This window comes from Alosa sapidissima, chromosome 19, assembly GCF_018492685.1.
Source record: "Alosa sapidissima isolate fAloSap1 chromosome 19, fAloSap1.pri, whole genome shotgun sequence".
Taxonomy (NCBI): Eukaryota; Metazoa; Chordata; class Actinopteri; order Clupeiformes; family Clupeidae; genus Alosa; species Alosa sapidissima.
In genome coordinates, this window is record NC_055975.1 from 8058712 (window position 1) to 8078440 (window position 19729).

General features: G+C 42.1%; 3 protein-coding genes across 4 annotated transcripts in view; 2 read left to right on the forward strand and 1 right to left on the reverse strand.

Moving 5' to 3' along the window:
* Positions 1-2349: 2349 nt before the first annotated feature.
* cmpk2 (cytidine monophosphate (UMP-CMP) kinase 2, mitochondrial) lies at positions 2350-6180 on the reverse strand. The gene is made up of 5 exons (XM_042071661.1): positions 5331-6180; positions 4818-4932; positions 4410-4611; positions 3862-4095; positions 2350-3188 (listed from the first exon to the last, which is right to left on the reverse strand). Exons 1-5 carry the CDS (start codon positions 5907-5909, stop codon positions 3068-3070), a joined length of 1251 nt encoding a protein of 416 aa, XP_041927595.1. The 5' UTR covers positions 5910-6180; the 3' UTR covers positions 2350-3067.
* An 823-nt stretch (positions 6181-7003) lies between these two features.
* On the forward strand, positions 7004-10632 carry rsad2 (radical S-adenosyl methionine domain containing 2). The gene is made up of 6 exons (XM_042071662.1): positions 7004-7448; positions 7592-7753; positions 7952-8181; positions 8378-8527; positions 8770-8802; positions 10070-10632. The coding sequence occupies exons 1-6, from the start codon at positions 7118-7120 to the stop codon at positions 10232-10234; spliced, it is 1071 nt and encodes a 356-aa protein (XP_041927596.1). The 5' UTR covers positions 7004-7117; the 3' UTR covers positions 10235-10632.
* A 104-nt stretch (positions 10633-10736) lies between these two features.
* rnf144aa (ring finger protein 144aa) overlaps positions 10737-19729 on the forward strand; it is a 29918-nt gene continuing 20925 nt past the window's right edge. The window contains exons 1-3 of one of the 2 annotated variants that reach the window (XM_042071664.1): positions 10737-10862; positions 11230-11520; positions 19085-19261. In XM_042071664.1, coding sequence (XP_041927598.1) covers positions 19134-19261 — 128 coding nt within the window. In that variant the 5' untranslated portion in view covers positions 10737-10862; positions 11230-11520; positions 19085-19133. The remainder of the gene's footprint in view (positions 10863-11229; positions 11521-19084; positions 19262-19729) is intronic. The other variant, XM_042071665.1, reaches the window with a different exon arrangement.

The following is a 19729-nucleotide window of genomic DNA, read 5'->3' on the forward strand; positions in this document are numbered from 1 at the left end:
CACAGAGATACACACACACACTCACTAACTTCCCTCCCTCCTTCAAACCCTGCCTCTCAGACTAACCAGCACCATGACCACCATACACAGTTCCTGGTGCCTCCCTCAAAGAAATGCTTTAGGCTGGCAGCTCACACAAGCCCCGTGGAAGTGTGTGTGTGCCAGGGCTTTCAGCATGACCCCCACTACTGTGTACACAGACACACACACAGACACACAGGCGCGCGCCCATGTGTCTCCCCCCTCTTTCATCCCTCCATACTTTACTTATAATTCATGTTCCGAGGGACCGCTTTCATTTGATCTATTACTTAGGAGGGGACCTTAGCCTCGGCGTGCTAGCATCCCTCCTGGATCTTTAATTATTTCAAGATCATGTTCTTTGTTGTGTTAATGAAATATTGAAGTGGCCAGTGCGCGCCCCTGTGCACCAAGGCTACCACTGAGGAGAATACAGTAGCTTCTTCACCTGAACCTGCTGACCTGCATGCTTTTGCCCAACATGTGAGCCACCATCTTTCCTTTCCTGCTCTCTCATCCACTTTATATCAGAGTCCATGCTGTGAGGGAATGTATACACTTTCACTTTTTTACCCACTCCTAGACACATAGTAATTATTGATTCTTTAATGGAAGATGATACTTGAAAGTACTGCGTATTATAGTTTAGAGCTTGGTTATACTATAAGGATGGTTGTTAACCACTCTTGTGGTTGACCTATAGTAAGCAGATTTCATTGATCAGTTCTATCCGCCACTTCATACATAAACAGCAAAACACACAGACGCAGACACACACACACACACACACACAAACAACACAAACTCACATTCTCACACAACAGCTGAACATATGCGAATCTACTTCAATCAAGTACAATTAGTGAGTGATCAACAATCCATTTCATCAATGTCAAAATGTTTTTGTCTGAAGTGATGCCTGTGTTACTGGCTCAGCCGAAGCACTCCAACTCCTGCACAGATAATTAAGTTCAAAGAGGCCTCATTGCATCATCCCCACTGCATTACATGTGCTTATTCTCTTCAAAGCTTATATATAATGGGACATTTTAATAGGACACATTTAATGATGTAAGTACAATGTTTTAATATGCAATTACAAGCTTGTTACGGTGCAGAAACTCAAAATGAGCTCGAATGGAATGGCAGGGTTATATATGGTTTGGCAATCCATAGTGGATTTGTGATTTATACTATGGAAGCTCAGCTGTTTGGTACCTGGGGGCATGCTGCATTGCATCAATTCACATTATACTGTATTTTCATAGCTGTTTCAAGCCAAAACATACAGGACTATACAATTTAGGACTAAATGTGTGTTTGACATCATAGTCCTTACAACTCAGAGACCTGCCTTGGGCTTGCATTACATCGCCTTGAACTGTATAAAAGCAGATATTGGCATGTTTCCTTGTTTCTCAGGCACATAAACCCTTGCACAGGAGAAAGCGCTACTGTGTAAGTCACAGTGGACTTTAAAATAATGCCTGTGAGAAACAAGTGGTAAAGTTCTGTACAATACAGTCACTAGTGAGTGGAGTCCTCAAAAGCAAGAAAGTTTTTTTTTATATATCTTACAGTAATCAGATGGAATTTGATCTGCATGCATGCCTGACCTCAGAGGATTTAGAGCATATTGATCGGGACATCAGAACATTCTGGAATTTGGCCTGGGCCCGTGCAACTCAATCCGGCCGTGCAGACGCATGTGGAGTATATTCCCCCCCCCCCCCCCCGTCTCTTTTTTCCTGAACTGCAGCACGATATATAATCTCTGCATATGAACACGTAAAAGACATTTTTAACACACCGTGGCATGGAGTTGAGAAATAAAAGAATTGTGCTAATTGCCTGAGGAGTCCATCTGAGAGTGCAGTGATGGGGAAAGTGGGATGACAGTGATCTACAGTTCTCCATTAATTGCCATATGAATAAGGTCCTCTCTCTGCTCTCCCCTCTGCTGATGCATCAGTGTAAGGAGATGGGTCACTCCGTCTTCTCCAGCCCACATCCTTGCCAAGCTCATAATTAGTAAAACGTCTAATTAATCTTGCCGTCACCAGCAATACCACAGTAGCCACCATATAAATGAGTTATGCGTTACACAATCATGAGGTCTGCTGTGAGACTGTGCATGCGTGTGTGTGTGTGTAAGTGTTTGTGTGTGTTGGGCTGGAACGGATGAGGGTGAATATGTGAATTAGCTGGAGTCCAGTAGGGTGTATTTTTGAAAGTGCACAAGTGTGTTATTATTATTATTGCACCATTATACAGTGATGATCGTGTTTGTGAACTCTAAAAATAAGAAGTGGAGAAATGATAAAAAGGTCTTACCATTGGCATGTTTATTTTTGTAAGCAATGGTTTAAAAAATCATTCACATCATCTACTATTTAACAAGTGCTGGAACTTATGGAAGGAAAACAGTAATGTGTTTCAAACATAACTCTATAAAATGTATCAATCATCAAAACACTGGCCAGACAGACTGCTATGGCCTAAATAATTACGTGCCCAGCGCTGGCTCGAAATCGCCAAATGGCTACCATAGCTCTTAGGCTGAGTTCTTGTCCTCAGTGCCTGGAAGAAAGAGTACAGTGCTAACCTCTGCAGGCTCCTCTGCTTAAATGTAATATAAGTGATTGATGAACACAGAGCTTGAGCCCTTTAGTTTCCTGTGGTTTAGGAATAAGGCACCGTTGAACGCTGCATCCCTGTGAACAGTCAGAGGGTCACACTGTGGATCGCTGCTGACAGAAAATACCAGCGTCCATAATAACCCCCCCCCCCCCCCCCCCCCCTCCTTCCCTCGATCTCATCAGTGCTGCTGTGGAAGAGCCGAACATGTTGTGACACGTCCCGATACTTGGTCCTGATGGGCGCGCTCCGGCTCTGGCCCCCTCTCAGAGCTGGGGCGTCTGCTGGAATCCAAGGGCGTTTCCACAACACTACACTGGCACCTAGTGGAGCTGAGTGGAACAGGCTCCTCCTTGGATGAGGCAGTGAGAAGTGAGAGAGGTGGAGAAGAGGGAGCGAACGAGCTTGTTTACAAGTGGCATTTGTTCTTCATTAAAAGCAACACTTGCTGGAGCACTTTGTCTGGAGTGGGACTGGCATCCACGATGACGCAGGCTGGGTCCTCAATCCTCTTGTACGCTTCCTCCACTCTGCCGGCAAAAGAAAGAGTGGCATGTGTTACCAACAACTGTGCCATAATTACAAACGTGGCATATTTAGTTCATTTCCCTGCGCTGGGAACAGGGCTAGTAAAAGAGTTAGCTGTTGACAGTAAATCTTTCTCAAATCACTTCCAGATAGTGACAGAAAAACATGTACAAACAACCTGGATGTTTGCCTCGCATATTTCCCAGGCTATGATATTGGGTCATAATTTTGTTTTTTAAACATCTGCACTGGCCCAGGGCCAGGTGTTAAGCAGGCCAGTGTGTGCTTCCAGATCACTGCTAGATTCACCAGATAGTTCACCAGCATCCAATGGAAGAGACCTAAATTAAGCTCTAAAGTGACCTAGCACACAGGCAGCACTTAACTCTGACCAGTTTAATGGGGCCACACAGACAAGGCAACTAATCATGTGTTCTTTCACCCATTCCATGCCTCCTCCTGAGAATGTAATTGATAATTACTTGTGCTAAAGGGACTCCCTTATGAGTGGCTGGAATGGGGTTTGTGTTGTGCAGTGTTGTGCTGTATGCATGTGTGTCTATGTGTCTGTTATGAATGTGTGTGTGTGTGTGTGTGTGTGTGTGTGTGTGTGTGTATACAGACATGAGTAGCTGCCTCTGTGGTTGCTGTATGTTCTGTGCAGGTTCAACCTACTTCTTGCGGAACAGGTGGTTAACCTCCAGCTCGGACTCCTCACGGGTCTGGTCCAGGCCCCTGCCCCGCAGCCGCCGCTGCCTCTCCTCGGGGTTGACGGTCAGCAGCAGGACCAGGCTGGGCCGCAGCAGGTCCTCGGGCCAGCGGTACACCTCCGACCCGCTGGCTGGCAGGTTTCCCACGCCTCCGCCCACAGCTGTAGCGATGGCATACGCCGCCGTACTGTGCCAGTACCTGAGAGTAGACAATATGGCAAGCGACAGGAGGCCCCAGAGGTGAATCAATACTGGCTGCATCACTATGTGGCTGGCACATAGACACCACTGCTCAGGAGCTCTGTTATCTAATAATCACATAAGCTCTCCTCATTTAAAGAATAATTTGCGCACTGATAAAGGAACCAATGTTTGTTCACCTGTGACCTTGACAGCCTAGCTGGCAATGTCATTCGAATCTAATTGTTGATTCAATGCAACATACGCTATTCCTTGTTCCTGTCAGTCCTTATAACTGCATTATACTGCTCATAAATATACACATTTTCTTACCTGTCTACAATGACAGGAGTCTTTGATGACTCTCTGGCTATCTGCCCAGCAGTAATGTAGTTCCCCAGGGCATAGAAGGCTCTGCGGATAAGGGGGGGCTCGCAGTCAAAGCGCGGTCTCAGTGGAGCCAGGCTCTGGGGAGGGGACTTGAGCAGCGCAGCATTCACGGTCTTCTTCAAAGACTCTGTCAGCGTTGTTTTACCTGAACAAACCGAGAACAAAAAAATATCTGTGCTCCAAACACTGAAGAAACTCATTAAGTGTTAAAAAGAAAAACAAATTGTTTGATGACTCACTTCTAGCTAAAATTACTCCTTATATGAAGCGGACAATGCAATAATTTAAATTTTAAGCTAAAGAAACAGACTAGTTCTATTGAATGGAGAATTAGCAGTAGTGGCCATGTACCTGTGGCATCAAGTCCTTCAATGACAATTACTGGGAACTTCCCACTCTCACTGGGATGCATTCGCTGATCCACTAGATCCAGAACTGCCTTTGACTCAGGAATGATGTCCCTACACTGCACACAGAGCAAGTCAAATGATTCAGTACGACTCCAAAGGTCAAATGATTCAGTACGACTTATTTTAGTTGAATAGCCATTTAGCGTTCCAGGTAATGATATAAGTCATTCATGGGTTTCTTTTCAGAAAGCCTTAATCACCCCTCTGCCAGCCAATGAAAAAATGGAAAGGACCAGCCTAACTGTCTCTCGTGTTACTCCTGTTCCGTCCACTAGGGCGAGACATTTCTCTGTTTACATCACACTCTCTAAAATCCACAGAGGGGTAGCCCAAGTAGGCTATGTTTAGTGACAAACCTTGTTACGTTTAATTGGCAAACCTCTAAGAGCTACCTGGTTTTGTTTAGATAGCTGGTAAAATTAAGCCATAACACAATGGAAATCAATCATCTCACCTCCACCAAAACGTTATACGCGTCTTCGAAGCTGTAGAAAACGTCGTTGTTCATTATATTTAGAACTGAGGGATGAAGCACCGGTGCTCCTGTTGACATGACGCAGTACCTTGTAGACATTTCTGAGCCTTCAGTCTGAGACAATTGTTGCTGCCAGATCTCATCTCTTTCTTGAACATAAGAACAGATAAACAGTTTGTCCACTTGTAGAAGTTCTTCAACCACCTTTTCTGTGATGGGGTTATCATTGTTGAGTTTTAAAAGAAATCCTTTGATGACCGATTGCTGTACACTGGGCAAGAATGATGACATTTCCATAATAGTGCAATCGGTTGAGGGAATAAATGACAGTTTGTTTTGGAGATGCTCATACAATTTCGATCTCTGAACTCTGTCTTTGCAGTGGACGTGAAATGAGTAGACCTTCCTATCTCCGAATAGTTCTTTTAGTTCATTTCCTTTCGGGTCCATCTGCCTATCCATGCGCAAGGCGAAATAGACAGGAAGCGTCTTATCACACTCGACTCCAAAAATTCGGGAACACCACTGTCCAATGTGGGACATCGTGCGTTTAGCCATTGTGTTGGAAGTTGGCTCCTGCAGACCGTGTTTTATGATGCCAAACTGTAATCGAAACGTTCAGTAGGAATGATATTGGACTATACTCTAAAACGAAACCTAAGTAAAGGAAGAGCTAGGGGTAAAGCGAAAGTAGGCTATCTAGGCTACTTGGGCTCACTCGCACTTCTGGACAAATTGGGTTCATGTCCTTATTTAAATAGCCTACGGGCAGCATAATAGTAGCTAGGCTGCACCAACAATACATTTTGTAACATAATACTAGCTACACCAACAATAGTAATATTTTTGTAGCCTAATGATATTCATTTTGAATCTACTTTTTCAGTCCAATTCCACGCACTGTAAGAGGTGTCTTGGGACTAATTGTAGGCTATGCATCTATCGGGTACTTCAGTGAAAGACAAGCGGACGTCATGACTCAGCAGGCTATAGGGCCTACTGTAAATCAGCTTGTCGGTCTTTACCTTTAAAATTGTGTTTTGATTTTGGTGTTAATTTAGTTGGGTTTGGTGTTAACTAGCGCTAAGTGACATGAATAGACATTCCCATGTCTGCGTAGTTGTAATTCCTTCCTTCGGGTATGCTATCTGCTATGCAAGGCGAAATAGACAGGGCTGTCACCCAAGTCCAAAAACTCCATTGTCCAATTTGACATGCGTGGGAAGTATATTGGCTCCTGCAGAATGCATATCGTATTTTATGATGCCAAACTGTAATCGAAACTCGCAGTACCCTAGGCCAGACACTGCACGGGACTCGAAAACGAAACTTAAGCAAGGCTGCTAACTCAGCATGTATAGACTAATTGGGTTAATGTCCTTGTAAATATACAGGCAGCTATGTAGCCCCAAATGTGTCACAATAGAAAAGAAAAAAATATGTGCACGAGAATAAACACCCCTGGTAATACTGTTGGTCTATATATATAATAATACCCCATAATGTGTGCCATAACTCATAATCAAGCCGTGTTGTGCCCTAACAGGTTTAGAACCTCTGATACATCAGAGATAATGGACAATCAGATAAATGACTCAGCAGTAGGCTTACGTGTAAATCAGTTGACCTGTCACTCAGAAATGTGTTTCGATTTCATAGTTTGTAAACAGAAACCATGCTGCTATGTATAAAAGGATGTTCGAGCCTGCAGTTCAGCATCTTCCAGACTTGAATGCACATAGATTTTCAAGCTCTTCAAGTTCATCATGTTGCTAATAACTCATCTCGCGTTTGTAAAGATGCTTTTAAAACTTTGCATCAGCAGCGTCCATGGCATCTTTGGCAGTATTTTGAAGAAAGTGTGTTTCTGGGTGGACAAGCAAGTGCCGTCTAGAACAGGCGTAATTGAGAGTGTGAAAAATGAAAGAAATCATGCTGAAAGGACAGCGAAAGATGTCACCACGCCAACAAGTGTCAATTATCACTTCACAAGGAAATGCAATTACAAGTGCGGGTTTTGCTTTCATACAGCGAAAACATCTTTTGTCCTGCCAATTGAAGAGGCAAAGAGGGGATTGCATCTTCTAAAGGAAGCAGGTGAGATGTTTTGTCAGTCATATTTTCATTTAGAAAAATATTACCTAGATTTTTAGAGCAAATGTGTCTGAGGTGCTGAATAAAGTAGCGTAATGCGCAAATAGGCTGCTATCGCTTAATCAATACGTTATATTTTCCCTCAGGGATGGAGAAAATAAACTTTTCTGGCGGAGAGCCTTTCTTGCATGAGAGGGGCGATTTTTTGGGTGAGATGGTGCGGTACTGCAAAGAGGAGCTTCAACTTCCCAGTGTCAGCATTGTGAGCAATGGCAGCATGATCAAGGAAAGATGGTTCAATAAATATGGTAAGGTGCTTTCTGCACATACCTGCAGGGGGCAGCACATGACAAATCTATGCATAAAAGTGTCACTTGGTGTCTAATTCGCTTTAGGTTTATTCTTCTCAAATAGTTGTAACCTTTCATCAATTTCATGGTGGTTGCATACATGCAAGCCCCTCTGATTTGTCGCAGGAATGTGATCAAAATAATTGTCTGTTTAAGGAAAGTACCTGGACATTCTTGCCATCTCCTGTGACAGCTTTGATGAGGACACAAACCAAGTCATTGGCCGCGCCCAGGGCCAGAAAAGCCACATTGACAACCTGTTCAAAATACGGGAGTGGTGTCAAGACTATAAGGTGGCTTTCAAGCTCAACTCCGTCATCAACACTTTTAACATTGATGAGGATATGACTGAAAACATCACCCAGCTCAACCCTGTGCGTTGGAAGGTAAAGATGTTTTCATTTTCCCTTTTATACAAATATACATGAATATGCATCAAGTCCTCTCTTTAGACTGCAGTCTCATACGTCACCTGGAAAACATACCATTTGCATATTTATATGTACTTTCTAGAACCACTTTTAATGCCCAATAAACACCCATGTAGGCCTACCTAATAGGTAATTCTTGTTTTCTCTCTAGGTGTTTCAGTGCTTGTTGATTGACGGGGAAAATGCGGGAGAAAACAGCCTTCGAGAAGCAGAACGATTTGTTATCAGTGAACAACAATTTCAGGACTTCCTTAACCGTCACAGCAGCATCAAATGCCTGGTTCCAGAATCCAACGAAAAGGTATGTACATTGTGCTGGGGTGATATAGACCATATATTTTAAGTTAATTCTTTTGGATTGATTAAATGTATACAAGACACATAGTTACATACCATAGTTCAAGAAAGTGCAAGCTATACCATTCTACAAAATGAATATGCAGCAGTCAGTGAGGAAAAGAGAGCTTACGGTTGTACAAGCCTGCTCAAAATACTCTACAGTACATAGCTTTGCCCCCCTAAATCCATTTTTTCTTTTTTTAGATGCGAGATTCCTACCTGATTCTGGATGAATATGTAAGTCAATCCAACTGCTGAGTGTGCATATTGATAGGCTATGCATACAGCCATGTCAGGTTATATGATATATTGATCTGTTCAGTAAATATTTATTCTGATTGATATTTGGTGCCATTCAGGACCTGCATTTCAGGTTGACATTATCATTGAGTACTTCAGAGTGAAAAAGGTCTGAGGGAATAGCATTCATATGAATGTATGCCAAGCATTCTTCACTGGGTGTCCAAAGGGTCAGACATTTCTACACTGGTGCAATAAGCAGTAAATAAATTGTATAATTACAAATATATATAACGAAGAGTACATTTGGAAAATATACTTTATATATATAATAAATGTAGAATAAACATTTTATTATTTTAAAAATCTTACTGTAGAGCAGTGTAAATAGTCTATTTCTTGTTCTGAATGCAAAGAGATGTAGGCTACTACTTCTGTACTGTATGTTCTGTACTGTATGTATATTCCCATACCCACTGGACAACCTTGTTGTAGAGGGTCGAGACACCACTCTCTCAGGAGGGTACTGTCAGAACACCTGCTGCCCTCCAGGTTTCCATTTTCAAATGAGCCAGCTGTATACAGCCAGTGCCAGCTCTATTACTGAGGTTGTGGTTGGCAATAAGCCTGGAACTCAGAAGAGTGTGCTGTAAGAAACACATGCACAATATAATATTTGTATTTAAAGTACTCTTTCCCTTGACCAGCAATGGTCTTGCATAAAGACCTGAGGTGAGACACATCTGCAGGAATAAAATTATTTGGATCAGGTCATATTAATTTTAGTTAATTTCCAGCCACTTACAAGTAGAAAAGACCACATGAGAAGGGTACTGTGTTTGAAATACGGATCAGCAATGAAAAGGCAACATAGTCAAATAAAAAAAAAACATGAAAATAGGAACCAAAGAAGCTCAGAAGCACACCCAGAGTAGAACATAGAAAGATGACAAATTAGCCTACTACTAAATGGAAAAGTACAGAGTCAACTGGCTGTTAATATTTGTGATGGTCTTAGCAGTCTCATTTGCAGAGATGAGAGGATGACAGAGTGAAAGCCTATGTGCCAGTGGGTCATCCATGATAGGTGGCAAACTGTGATACACCAGTTTTCTCAGATAAGGTGCCAAATAATGAATGTCACTTGCTGGCCTGGAGACAAAGAAATAGAAACCCCGTTCCCTTTGGGCAGAACAATTTTGTCCTTGAACTGATATAAACATTGAGATGTTGACATTTCCATTACTTAATTTCCTTGTTACAGATGCGGTTCCTAGATTGCCGAGAAGGGCGGAAAGACCCTTCTAAGTCTATTCTGGATATAGGAGTTGAAGAGGCTATCCAGTTCAGTGGATTTGATGAGAAGATGTTCCTAAAGAGGGGAGGGAAATATATGTGGAGTAAAGCTGATATGAATCTCGAGTGGTGACTCTGTGTTACCAAGAAAACTAGACTTGCTTTGTGTTGCCTAGGTTTATGTTACTGTGGTTTTGTTAAGCTTGTCATATTCAAAATGATAATTCTATTTTTGTACACATTTTTATTTTTGTAAATACATCTCTATGTAATTTGTGTTTTATTCACTTTTAATTTATCAGATAGCCCAATTATATTGGTTTGGCGTTTCTATGCATACAGTGTTATTAAAGTGCATAGCCTAAATATTTTTGTAAATACATCTCTGTAATTTGTGTTTTATTTACTTTTAATTTATCAGATAGCCTAATTATATTGTTTTGGCATTGTTATGCATACAGTGTTATTAAAGTGCATAAATAATTCTGTGCATTATGCACACTGGAAAATAAATAAGTAAATATATTGATATATTGTTATGGTGTGTGTGAACATTTTGACAACCTAAATAAATAAATATATATATATAAAAAATACACCTCTTGGCCACCAAGTGGCGTAGTCGGTAATTTTATTAGCGATTTTCTAGCCTCTGAAAAATGCACTCAGTCTCCTGCAACAGCAATCTCACACAAATGGCGTCTTTCCAGTGCGTCGCACCTAACAGCTGATTCTCCCGTGTGCAGGATTTCAAGGGTTAGGTAAATGCATCAGATTCTCCGATTTCACATTTACACAAGTAACAGTTTGGCGAGCGACGCCTTTCTCACAGACTAAAACCTAGCGTTTGAAATGTCTTTCAAAACAGTGCATGTGTTTTTGTTAGCCTTCTGATTTGGAAGCTAGGCAGTCAGCAGGCTAGTGGTTAATAACAAACGCATCTCTAAAGTACAAGGTAGACGGAAAGGTGACGTTAGGTAGCCAACTAGCTCACGATAGCTGTTAAGTTAGCCTACTCACTGCTTCTGTTTTTTTTTTGCTGTTCACTTAACGTTAGCTGCTACTTAAGCCCAGGCTGCCTGAACTTGTTTAACGCCTCCAGCTCACACTGTTGTCTGTTCTCTTTAGGTGAGACTCAAATGTCCGATTTTGTCTCAGAACTGAATTCATCCATGGTGCAAGGAAGTAGCCACCGTTTGCACTGCAGCTCATGTAAAACCTGCCATAATGCCACTTAAATAGACAACGTTAGCTAGCTTACTGAGCTAGCTAGCGACTGCTGGCTGGCAAAGAAGCTGTTTACCTCAACCAGGTCTCCAATCCAGGAAGAAGACAGCTAGTCAGCGCACCAAGGAAGTTAAAATTTCAAGTTAGCAGCTAACTGTATTAACTGGGGCGTCCGAGATCACTCGAGGCAAGGTAAGTTGTTGCTTTATTTCACCCTTGCCAGTAACGTTAACGTAATTAACCACACCTGAGATTGGTCTAATGTACGCTAACGTTCTATCTTTGATCTTTTGTGAGGTGTTCTTTGTGCTGGGGAGCATAGCACATCTTTAACCTTACCTCTAACGTTAGCCGATTTAATGCTATCATTAAGACAAATTGCAGGTGGGTTGTCGGACCTAATAATGGCACGGATTTGGCCATGATCTGGCGTGCACCACGCCCACTCAACTCAAGCAATAGGCTAAGTTATGGAACATTTGTAGCCATCATTGCGAAGTGAATAATTTTGTTGACATGAACGTTGCTTTACTCCGGGGGAACAGGGGGTGCTCTGGTAGCTTTGTACACAGCCACAGCTATTGTCTGAATAGGCATAGGAGCAACTGGAATCCACAGTCTTCGAGTTAGGTTGAGATGCATACCTGCCTATTGGTCTCATCTAGGTTTTTAGTGATGGAAGGTGGTAGGCCTAGCTCTTCAAATGCAGAAAGGCTACGGGAAAGTTGTATATCTAGAAAAAGAGATGGCTATGAGTCGTTGTATTCATGGGTTTCATCAGGTCCCTTTCCACAGGTGTATACAATCATGCACCTTGATTATGAATGCAGACTGCATGGTGTTTGATTAATACACCTGTGTAAAGGGACCTGCTCATGAAACCCATGAACAGCAGTTTCAACATTTAGGCTAAAGAATTTCAAAGTAAGTTAATCAACTGGTCAAACTCAAACTATCTTGTCTAAACAAAACTGTGGGCCATGACCATTTAGGCTGTATTGAGTCTGTAAGCCGTCATAATTTTATAATTTGTTGTTGCATATAGTGAAAATGTCTTCAGAATAATTTAAATTAACATAAGCAGGACGAAAATGGACACTGTAGATGTCCTTACCTATTTAGGCAGCAGCTCAAATGTCTTATTTGCCACATTGTTGTTTGACAAGAACATCATGCAAGCTATTTGTCCAAGTCAGTTGTCAAACATGATGCAATTGTAAGTTGGCTGATATTTAATTGATCTGTCTTTTAAATGTGATTTGCAAATGACTTTAATCTAGGCTATGACTTTATCTAGCCTATGCTTTACTTTATCCTAACATTAGGCTATGGAGCATTCCTGTTGGATAGTATGAACCTGCACCTTGCATGTTATTCTGTCCAAGACGGGCAATATTAGCCCACCAGTTTTCATCAGTCCCCTCAGCCATTGCAATTTGACTTTAAGTTGCGATGAATTGTGTCGCAAGCTTCTATCCTATAGCCTGGAGCACCCTCTCATGAGGTCTTTATCAGGCTTGTAATCGTGAAGTAACTTGTGTCTGTGACATTTGCACAGTTAAAACCAATGTGAAGTTTGAAGAGTGCAAGTGTGGATAATACTTAACCTAAATGTTTAATGATTCCTGAAATGTTTATTGCTCAGTAGAGCACTTTGTTTAATGGACTGTATCGAGGTAAACAATTAGACAATATCTGCTTGAATTGATGAGAACACAGCCACACAATATTTAGACGTGTTTTCCACATTTTGTTCTCTATTGGCATAAGAAAAGTAGAGGGAAGTATTTTTTTAATTACTAAAATATATAGTTGTAATTTCTTTTCCATAAGAATTAGGCTGTGCTCAAGGCATGTATGATGGCCGTGTGTTTACCTGGTGGCAGCCTAATGACCTTCATTTAAACTGTTCATTCCATTGCACATAAAAGTATTATGATCAAGAGGAAGGCGCTTATCAGGGGATAACAACAAATGAGCAGAGATAAACACAGTGGGGATGTGTACTTATGCAATTTGGGCCGAGAAGGAGATGAAAACATTGTGGTTTAGATAAGCTCATTACTCTGGCTCATCCGAAATGCACTTGCAGCACTATGAAGGGTTCAGCATGGAGTCTCCACCTTCCTGTTTAATGCCGTTTCAATGCACTACGTGTCCCAGCCTTTGAATGAGAGTGCTCTTAGCAGAGCAGGCTTTAACAAACGGCTATTTAAGCATCAAACACAGGTGAAGGGGCAAAGCATTTTATGTTTTTATTTTTTTTATTTTTTTTGTTTTGTTTCTATTCCCCTCATGCATAACCCTCAGAGACTGACTCTTTTTTCAATTATTATTTAAGTCAGCTGAAATGGTGTGGAGTAGAACTACCATGTGCTTGCCTATGGATAACATTTTTAAAGAAAATAAAAAATGAGACTGCAAATGGAGTCTGTTTTGTGTCTGGCATTGAATGGCTTTATAGAAACGCTATTTAAATATTGAAACTTCTCCAAAGACTCCTTGGAAATACAAATTGTGCTGATTCAGTGATGGGTGATATCAAGTCCAGTGTCATTTATTTTGTCAGTTATTGTGCTTATGTCTCCATGGCATTTTATGACCTTTAATAATGAGCTGTAGCCAAGGCTGCAACTGAATGTCAGCTCTATTCTAAACCATACTGTTAGTCTCGGGCAAGATGTCATGACTAGTAGCACAGGGAGCCATATGCTCTCTCTACTTAAAATATGGTTGCAGTATTATTGTTCAAGTAACCACTTGCACTGGCTTTAGAAATAGCCAGGCAAGCAGAAATACAAAAACATTCTGCACTCTTCATCCCTCCAGTTCCTCTTCAGCCTCTTCAGCTCCAGTTCCTGTTCAGTCATAAGATTTTCTTGATCTGTGCTTAGGCTACACCATCCTCTGGTCAGATTGTACACCCGTGCTCATCTCTCTCTCTCTCTCTCCTGACTCACAAATGAGCAACCAGTGGATGGCTGTCAGGGTTCATTTAGATGGAGATGAGTCAGATACCGAAGAGGGCTCTTTAGGCCAGTTTGGTCCCCTAGCCAGTCGTTGGTGTTTAAATGAGAAATTTGCAGCAATTTAGACCCAACTGTAGCTCCCCTCTACAGGACTTTTAGCTGCTGCTTGGTCAGCAAGTTGATAAGCGTATTTGGTGAACATCAAAATCTCTCATTTTAACTCGAGCACAGGTCATATTATTGTTTGCTGGCTTTTAAATCAGTTCAAGCCTTCATGTCAGATATGAAGACGACAGTTAAAGGAAAACTCCACATAGGTCTCTGTTTCTTGAGGTCACCGGTACGGTACTGTACAGCACAGTATGGCTGGTACGGGGGGCAAAAACCCTGCACAAAATGGGTGCTATCTAGCTTGAGTTGCTGCAGCAAATAGCTAGAGCAGCCATGCAGATACAGTGCTACACTCTGGGGGCATGATTTTAAAGAATCGTACCGACAGTACTTGATGACCATAAGAAACTGAAGTCTTTGTGAAAAACTCAGGCAAATTTTTCTTTAAGATTGATTTAGGTGTCGATCAAAGAGTAGCAATGTTTGAGACTGGAAATGCCATTGAACATTTATCCTTGTAGTTTTAGTTGTCTAAACACTGCATAACCTTTTGTTTGGGTTATCGTTATTTTGGCAACAGCCTTCTGGTGCGTCTAAACAGTAACTCATGCAGTGATGTAACACCATCACAATCCTAATCAATGATCCACAAGAAGATGGCATGCAACAGATATCAAGCATTAGCCCCACAATAACTCTGCAGAATACCCATGAAGCAGGCATTGATACTGTGAATCTAATTCATTAAGGCATACAAATCCAATTTACTGCAGAGTCACTCAGTTGAAAAAAAAAAGAAACACTGAAAATACTGTGGAAAATCAGGCCTATCCACACTGTTTGTACTTGACTTTGAAGGAACAATTTTCTAATACGGTCATGATGACTAAAGCACCGGAGTCTAGAGAGAGATGGGGTGAGGGGCAGTGTTGAAGGAAAAATGGCTTGAGAGTGAAAGAGAGGTCAAACTTGATTGTATATTTAAGCAATAAGCCCCGAGAGGCTGCAGGTTACACTGATTTTAGAACGGCTAAGTTAAGGGTGTTGTTAGGCACGACGCGCAAGCGGAGAGGAGTATGAGACGAGGGTTGTGAAGTAGAGGAAGTCAAGGGTGGAGGGGGTCTAAAAAGTGACCGTCAAGAAGTCGTACCCTGTGTCAGAAAATTGAGAGCAACACTGGACGATGGGTAAAGAGATGGAGAGAGATGGGGAGCTAATGATGCACAGTCTCCCTGACAAGCCAGGGTGAGCTTGGTGTCTCTGAAAGCACAGGAGCATGCCACACTTGTGAACTGAACCCTTTGAATGGAGGAGATTATATAATCTGTACGGTCTGAAACAAGTCAAACCAGTGGACATTTGGAAGTCTGAACAGACAAACCATGGAGATTTTTTAAGGGTCATTTTTTGGGAGCTGCCATTATTATGGGCAGTTACCTCAGCAAAATGACCCACTATGCCACCCTTGGAGGAGGATGTGCTGATCTGGCACTCAGGCTGCTTGATCTGGGTTAAGAGGTAAGGCTGGGCTTCAGATTAGTTTCAGTTTCTCAGGCCAAATTAAAGAGGGAGTAGCAATCAAGGCTTGTTTCAACAGATCTGACATCAACAAAATTTATTTCACTGTTTTTTTATAGTTTTATGTAGGATATTCCAGGTCCTGCCCTTGAGTGTGCATTATATATGATTCTGTCAGCGAAATACCATTTAACTTGCTGGAGGAAGTAGAATGGTCCACAGAGTTTTAGTGTTCCATGTGGAATGTTCGGCCATGTTTGCCTGAAGCTGCTTTCAGAAACTTAGATAAGGGCCAATATCAGACTATCATTAGGAAAATTCTATGTAACTACATTGATCAACTACCTCATTCTGCAGCTTTATGTGAACCAGCCTATTTCTCAAATTTAAGAGGAAGACACAAAAACAGGAAGCTGAAATCTTTTGGATCTCATCTGTCCGTCATGTGCAGTGAGAAGGATTTTAGGCTACTTTGACTTCATGTCAAAGAATTCTCCGCAATTAGTATTGACACTATTACATAGGTTGAGTCATGTTCTGCTGTAGAATCATGAGCAACCACAGATAAGACACCGCACAACCATGAGATGCTGCTCATTGCACATGTCAATTGGAATAATCACTTGTAGACTGTCTGTCATGTCCTCTTAATTCTTTCAGATGCACGTGGTGAGCCACAAGGCTTTATGGGAGGGGAGCGTCTCTTTAAATGTCATGTTTTTTGTGATGAGATGCGTGCTTTTAATTTACTACCTGTAGTGTTAATCTTCTGTAGAGGAAATGAAGGTAAAGGAACCAAGCTTAATGTAAATGTCAATATATAGAGTGATCTGAAATGTGGGTGAAGACTGAAGACTTTCCTTGGGAATGGTTGAAGAACTTGTTGCTTGGCATTCTGTGCTATGTCCTTTTATAAGCAAATTGCTACAAGTGTTTCTCACAGTATTGTTTATGCAATGTGTTGACTGGTGTGGTTAAATGGCATCATGTGACAGCACTGTTGTGGTGGGGAAAATGCCCTGTGTGTTTTTCTTTGTGTTAGCTCGAGGTGCCAACACAAACTTAATTTTGATTCATATGATTCACAAAAGTCTCAGTTTTTCTACAGGCTAAACCAATGCTAATTTAGCTAATGATACATTTTAGTGAATCATCTTTGGTTAAGCAATACAAATACAGCCAGAGGCAGGAGTCTGCTTGCCCCTCCCCGACATTACCTCCTACACACACAAGATCCAGAGGAGTCAGCAAACATCTCTGTGGAGTGTGATGCAGACAGGGCTCAGGGCTGGTAGGTTTGGCAACATCCCAGATTATTTCCAAAAAGGCATGGAGGAAAGGGTAGATAATGTAGGGTTGGTTCTTTAGGTAGCCTCTTTCACCAGCACCTATAGCCATGGAGGTTAAACTGGCTAGAGACGATCCATACTCCACCCACGGATAGTACAGAGACAGACACGGTATTTCAGAGCGTTGTGCAAATCTGGATTGCGGGGAACTTTGTGACTCCTCATGCATTCCCAGGCAAAATGCCCATGGCGCTGGAGGACAAAAGGTGATTGTGGCAGGCTGACTGACGGCCGGCCAACAAGTCTGGGATCCTGAGAGCTGGGAGACAACTGCCAGAACCTAAGGACCTTGCACGCCCTTTGGGACGCCCTCCTGGATATGGGTCAGCTGGCTGGAGGGGGGAGGCGAAGAGTTTTTGTAAGCGCATTTGCCCCACAAATATTGACATTCGAAATTGCCTTCATATTCCACATTGGGGGGAAAAAAAGAAGTGCCATCCCATAAATTCATTAAGCAGACACCGTTATCCATAGTGTCAACTATATTAATTACATTGTCTCGGGAGCAACTTGGTGTTAAGTGCCTTGCTCAAGGCCACAAAAGTGGAAGCCGGGAATTGAACTTCAGGCTACTGCACACTAGCCCAACTCCTTAACCACTACACTACCACTACCCCACATCTTTGCTGCCTTAAGTACCCCACTGTGACTTTATTAAAGAATTATCCTCAGTGGCACTCCCTGTTATATCATCATGCCATGTTGTGGAAGGGTTGCTCAGCAACTGCATAACAGTTTAATGGAAGTGTATGCCATGCACAAACCCATCAAATTATGTGTCATCTGTGAAATCATCTTTATCAATAGAAGCAATTGTTTGTAGTTTCTGTGGCAGCCAGAACCGTTTACATAGCACCTGCGTTTTGTTGTGTTGACTGTGCAGTGAGGCTAATGGATGTTGATGGAGGTATTTACAGAACAATTAAAGGATCCATGTATGGTACCCTTACGTAGGTATGGAGTTGCTAGGTTACAGGTACGGAGGCGAGTCACGCTGCTCCTGCCATGCTAGCTACTTCGTGTATGACTGCTCAGGAACTCTAGGCTGGTAGCAAACTACCATGAGAGTTCTAGTTGCAATCAAAAGTCCAGCCAGCTGCTGATATGCAATCTCCTGCACTCAGATCTCACTCATGACTTCAGACTGATCTGTGTTTCCAGAGCTCTCTAGACGCCCAGCAAGGCTACCGCGTTGGTCTGTTAAATTACACCATGCTGTGTGTTGTTCACATCAAGAGATCATTGTGCATGGACATTTCAGCTGGTTAAATCTGACCAATGAACTAATGTCAACATACAAAAAACATTTCGAGATTTTATTTTAGAACATGAGTGGACTATTGCCCTTAATGGAAGCCTGCACTCTTTGAGTGCCATTCTTAAGAGTGCAACAAGCAGGGGTCTGCTCAGAATCTGGATGGCTCCATTAGGTCATTCTGCACTCCAAGTTTCTGTGGCACTAGTAAGTTGTGGCGAGTCTATAGCCTTCTGGCAGGAGACCAGGAGTGACCTTTGGAAAGAGCAAGCCGGATAAAGAACAGAACTGACACCTGGGAGAGGGAGGGCAGGCCATGCCATGGGGTGGGGGAGCAAAGGCGACATCTGTGTGAGGGTATACCACCATCAGAGCTTACAGCATGGTCAAACACATGTGACCGGGAAACCTCAAACTCTGGATTAGAATAGCCTAGGTCCCCAGCTACCTTATGTTTGCTGAGGGCACTCTCTCAACTGAAATGCTGAGCTGTATCAAATTTGAAAAGGTCACTTGTCAGCACACCCCATGAAATAACCGAGTCTGTTTTGCAGGTCACTGGGGGTCTTGTTCTTTTGTCACATCACAGGGATTTGCTTGGAGATGCAGTCTTTGGCAGCATCCATTGTCTTTGCTTCAGTGAGAGGTTGGAAGAATGTGGTCAGGATTCTATTTATGAATGTCCAGTTGGAAACAACATATGCAGGCATCCAGATGACTAAAATGTCCAGGTGACTAAAATGGTTGTTAGTATGCTTACATTTTTTACGACGATTTCCTTCCCCGTCAGTCACCGTGTCCTTCAGCAAATTGATACAACATCAGGTCACACTTGTCCCACACCAGGTTAAAATTAAGCGCTACATGACAACTAAAAAAACTCAGACGACATGCTTAAAACAGTAAGGTATAGTAACATTTCTTAGAAATCATTCAACCAGCAACTAGGCAACTGTACACCATGGACTAAACAGTCATCTGTGTCATGTACGCACATTGACTGTTTGACATGGCCGTTTGTGGTTGAACCTGAGAAATCCATGAAGTTAGTGTCCAAGAAGTGATTACTATAAAGATGACATAAGCTGTCAAGTTCATTTCTCTCTTTTCAGATCATTACATGTTTAAAAAGCACACAGCTCTGTAGGGCAGCACTTCTACATTTACACAGAGTAATTGTAATTATTGATTCAATAAAA

Bases quoted from the DNA above. Each gene is read 5' to 3' on its own strand.
- cmpk2 (XM_042071661.1), bottom strand. From the start codon at position 5,909: ATGGCTAAACGCACGATGTCCCACATTGGACAGTGGTGTTCCCGAATT. The intron at 4,933-5,330 runs GTGAGATGATTG...CTCTGTGTGCAG, and splicing joins CGTATAACGTTTTGGTGGAG to TGTAGGGACATCATTCCTGA. The intron at 3,189-3,861 runs GTAGGTTGAACC...TTTTGCCGGCAG, and splicing joins AACCACCTGTTCCGCAAGAA to AGTGGAGGAAGCGTACAAGA.
- rsad2 (XM_042071662.1), top strand. From the start codon at position 7,118: ATGTTGCTAATAACTCATCTCGCGTTTGTAAAGATGCTTTTAAAACTT. The intron at 8,182-8,377 runs GTAAAGATGTTT...TTTTCTCTCTAG, and splicing joins TCAACCCTGTGCGTTGGAAG to GTGTTTCAGTGCTTGTTGAT. The intron at 8,803-10,069 runs GTAAGTCAATCC...TCCTTGTTACAG, and splicing joins ACCTGATTCTGGATGAATAT to ATGCGGTTCCTAGATTGCCG.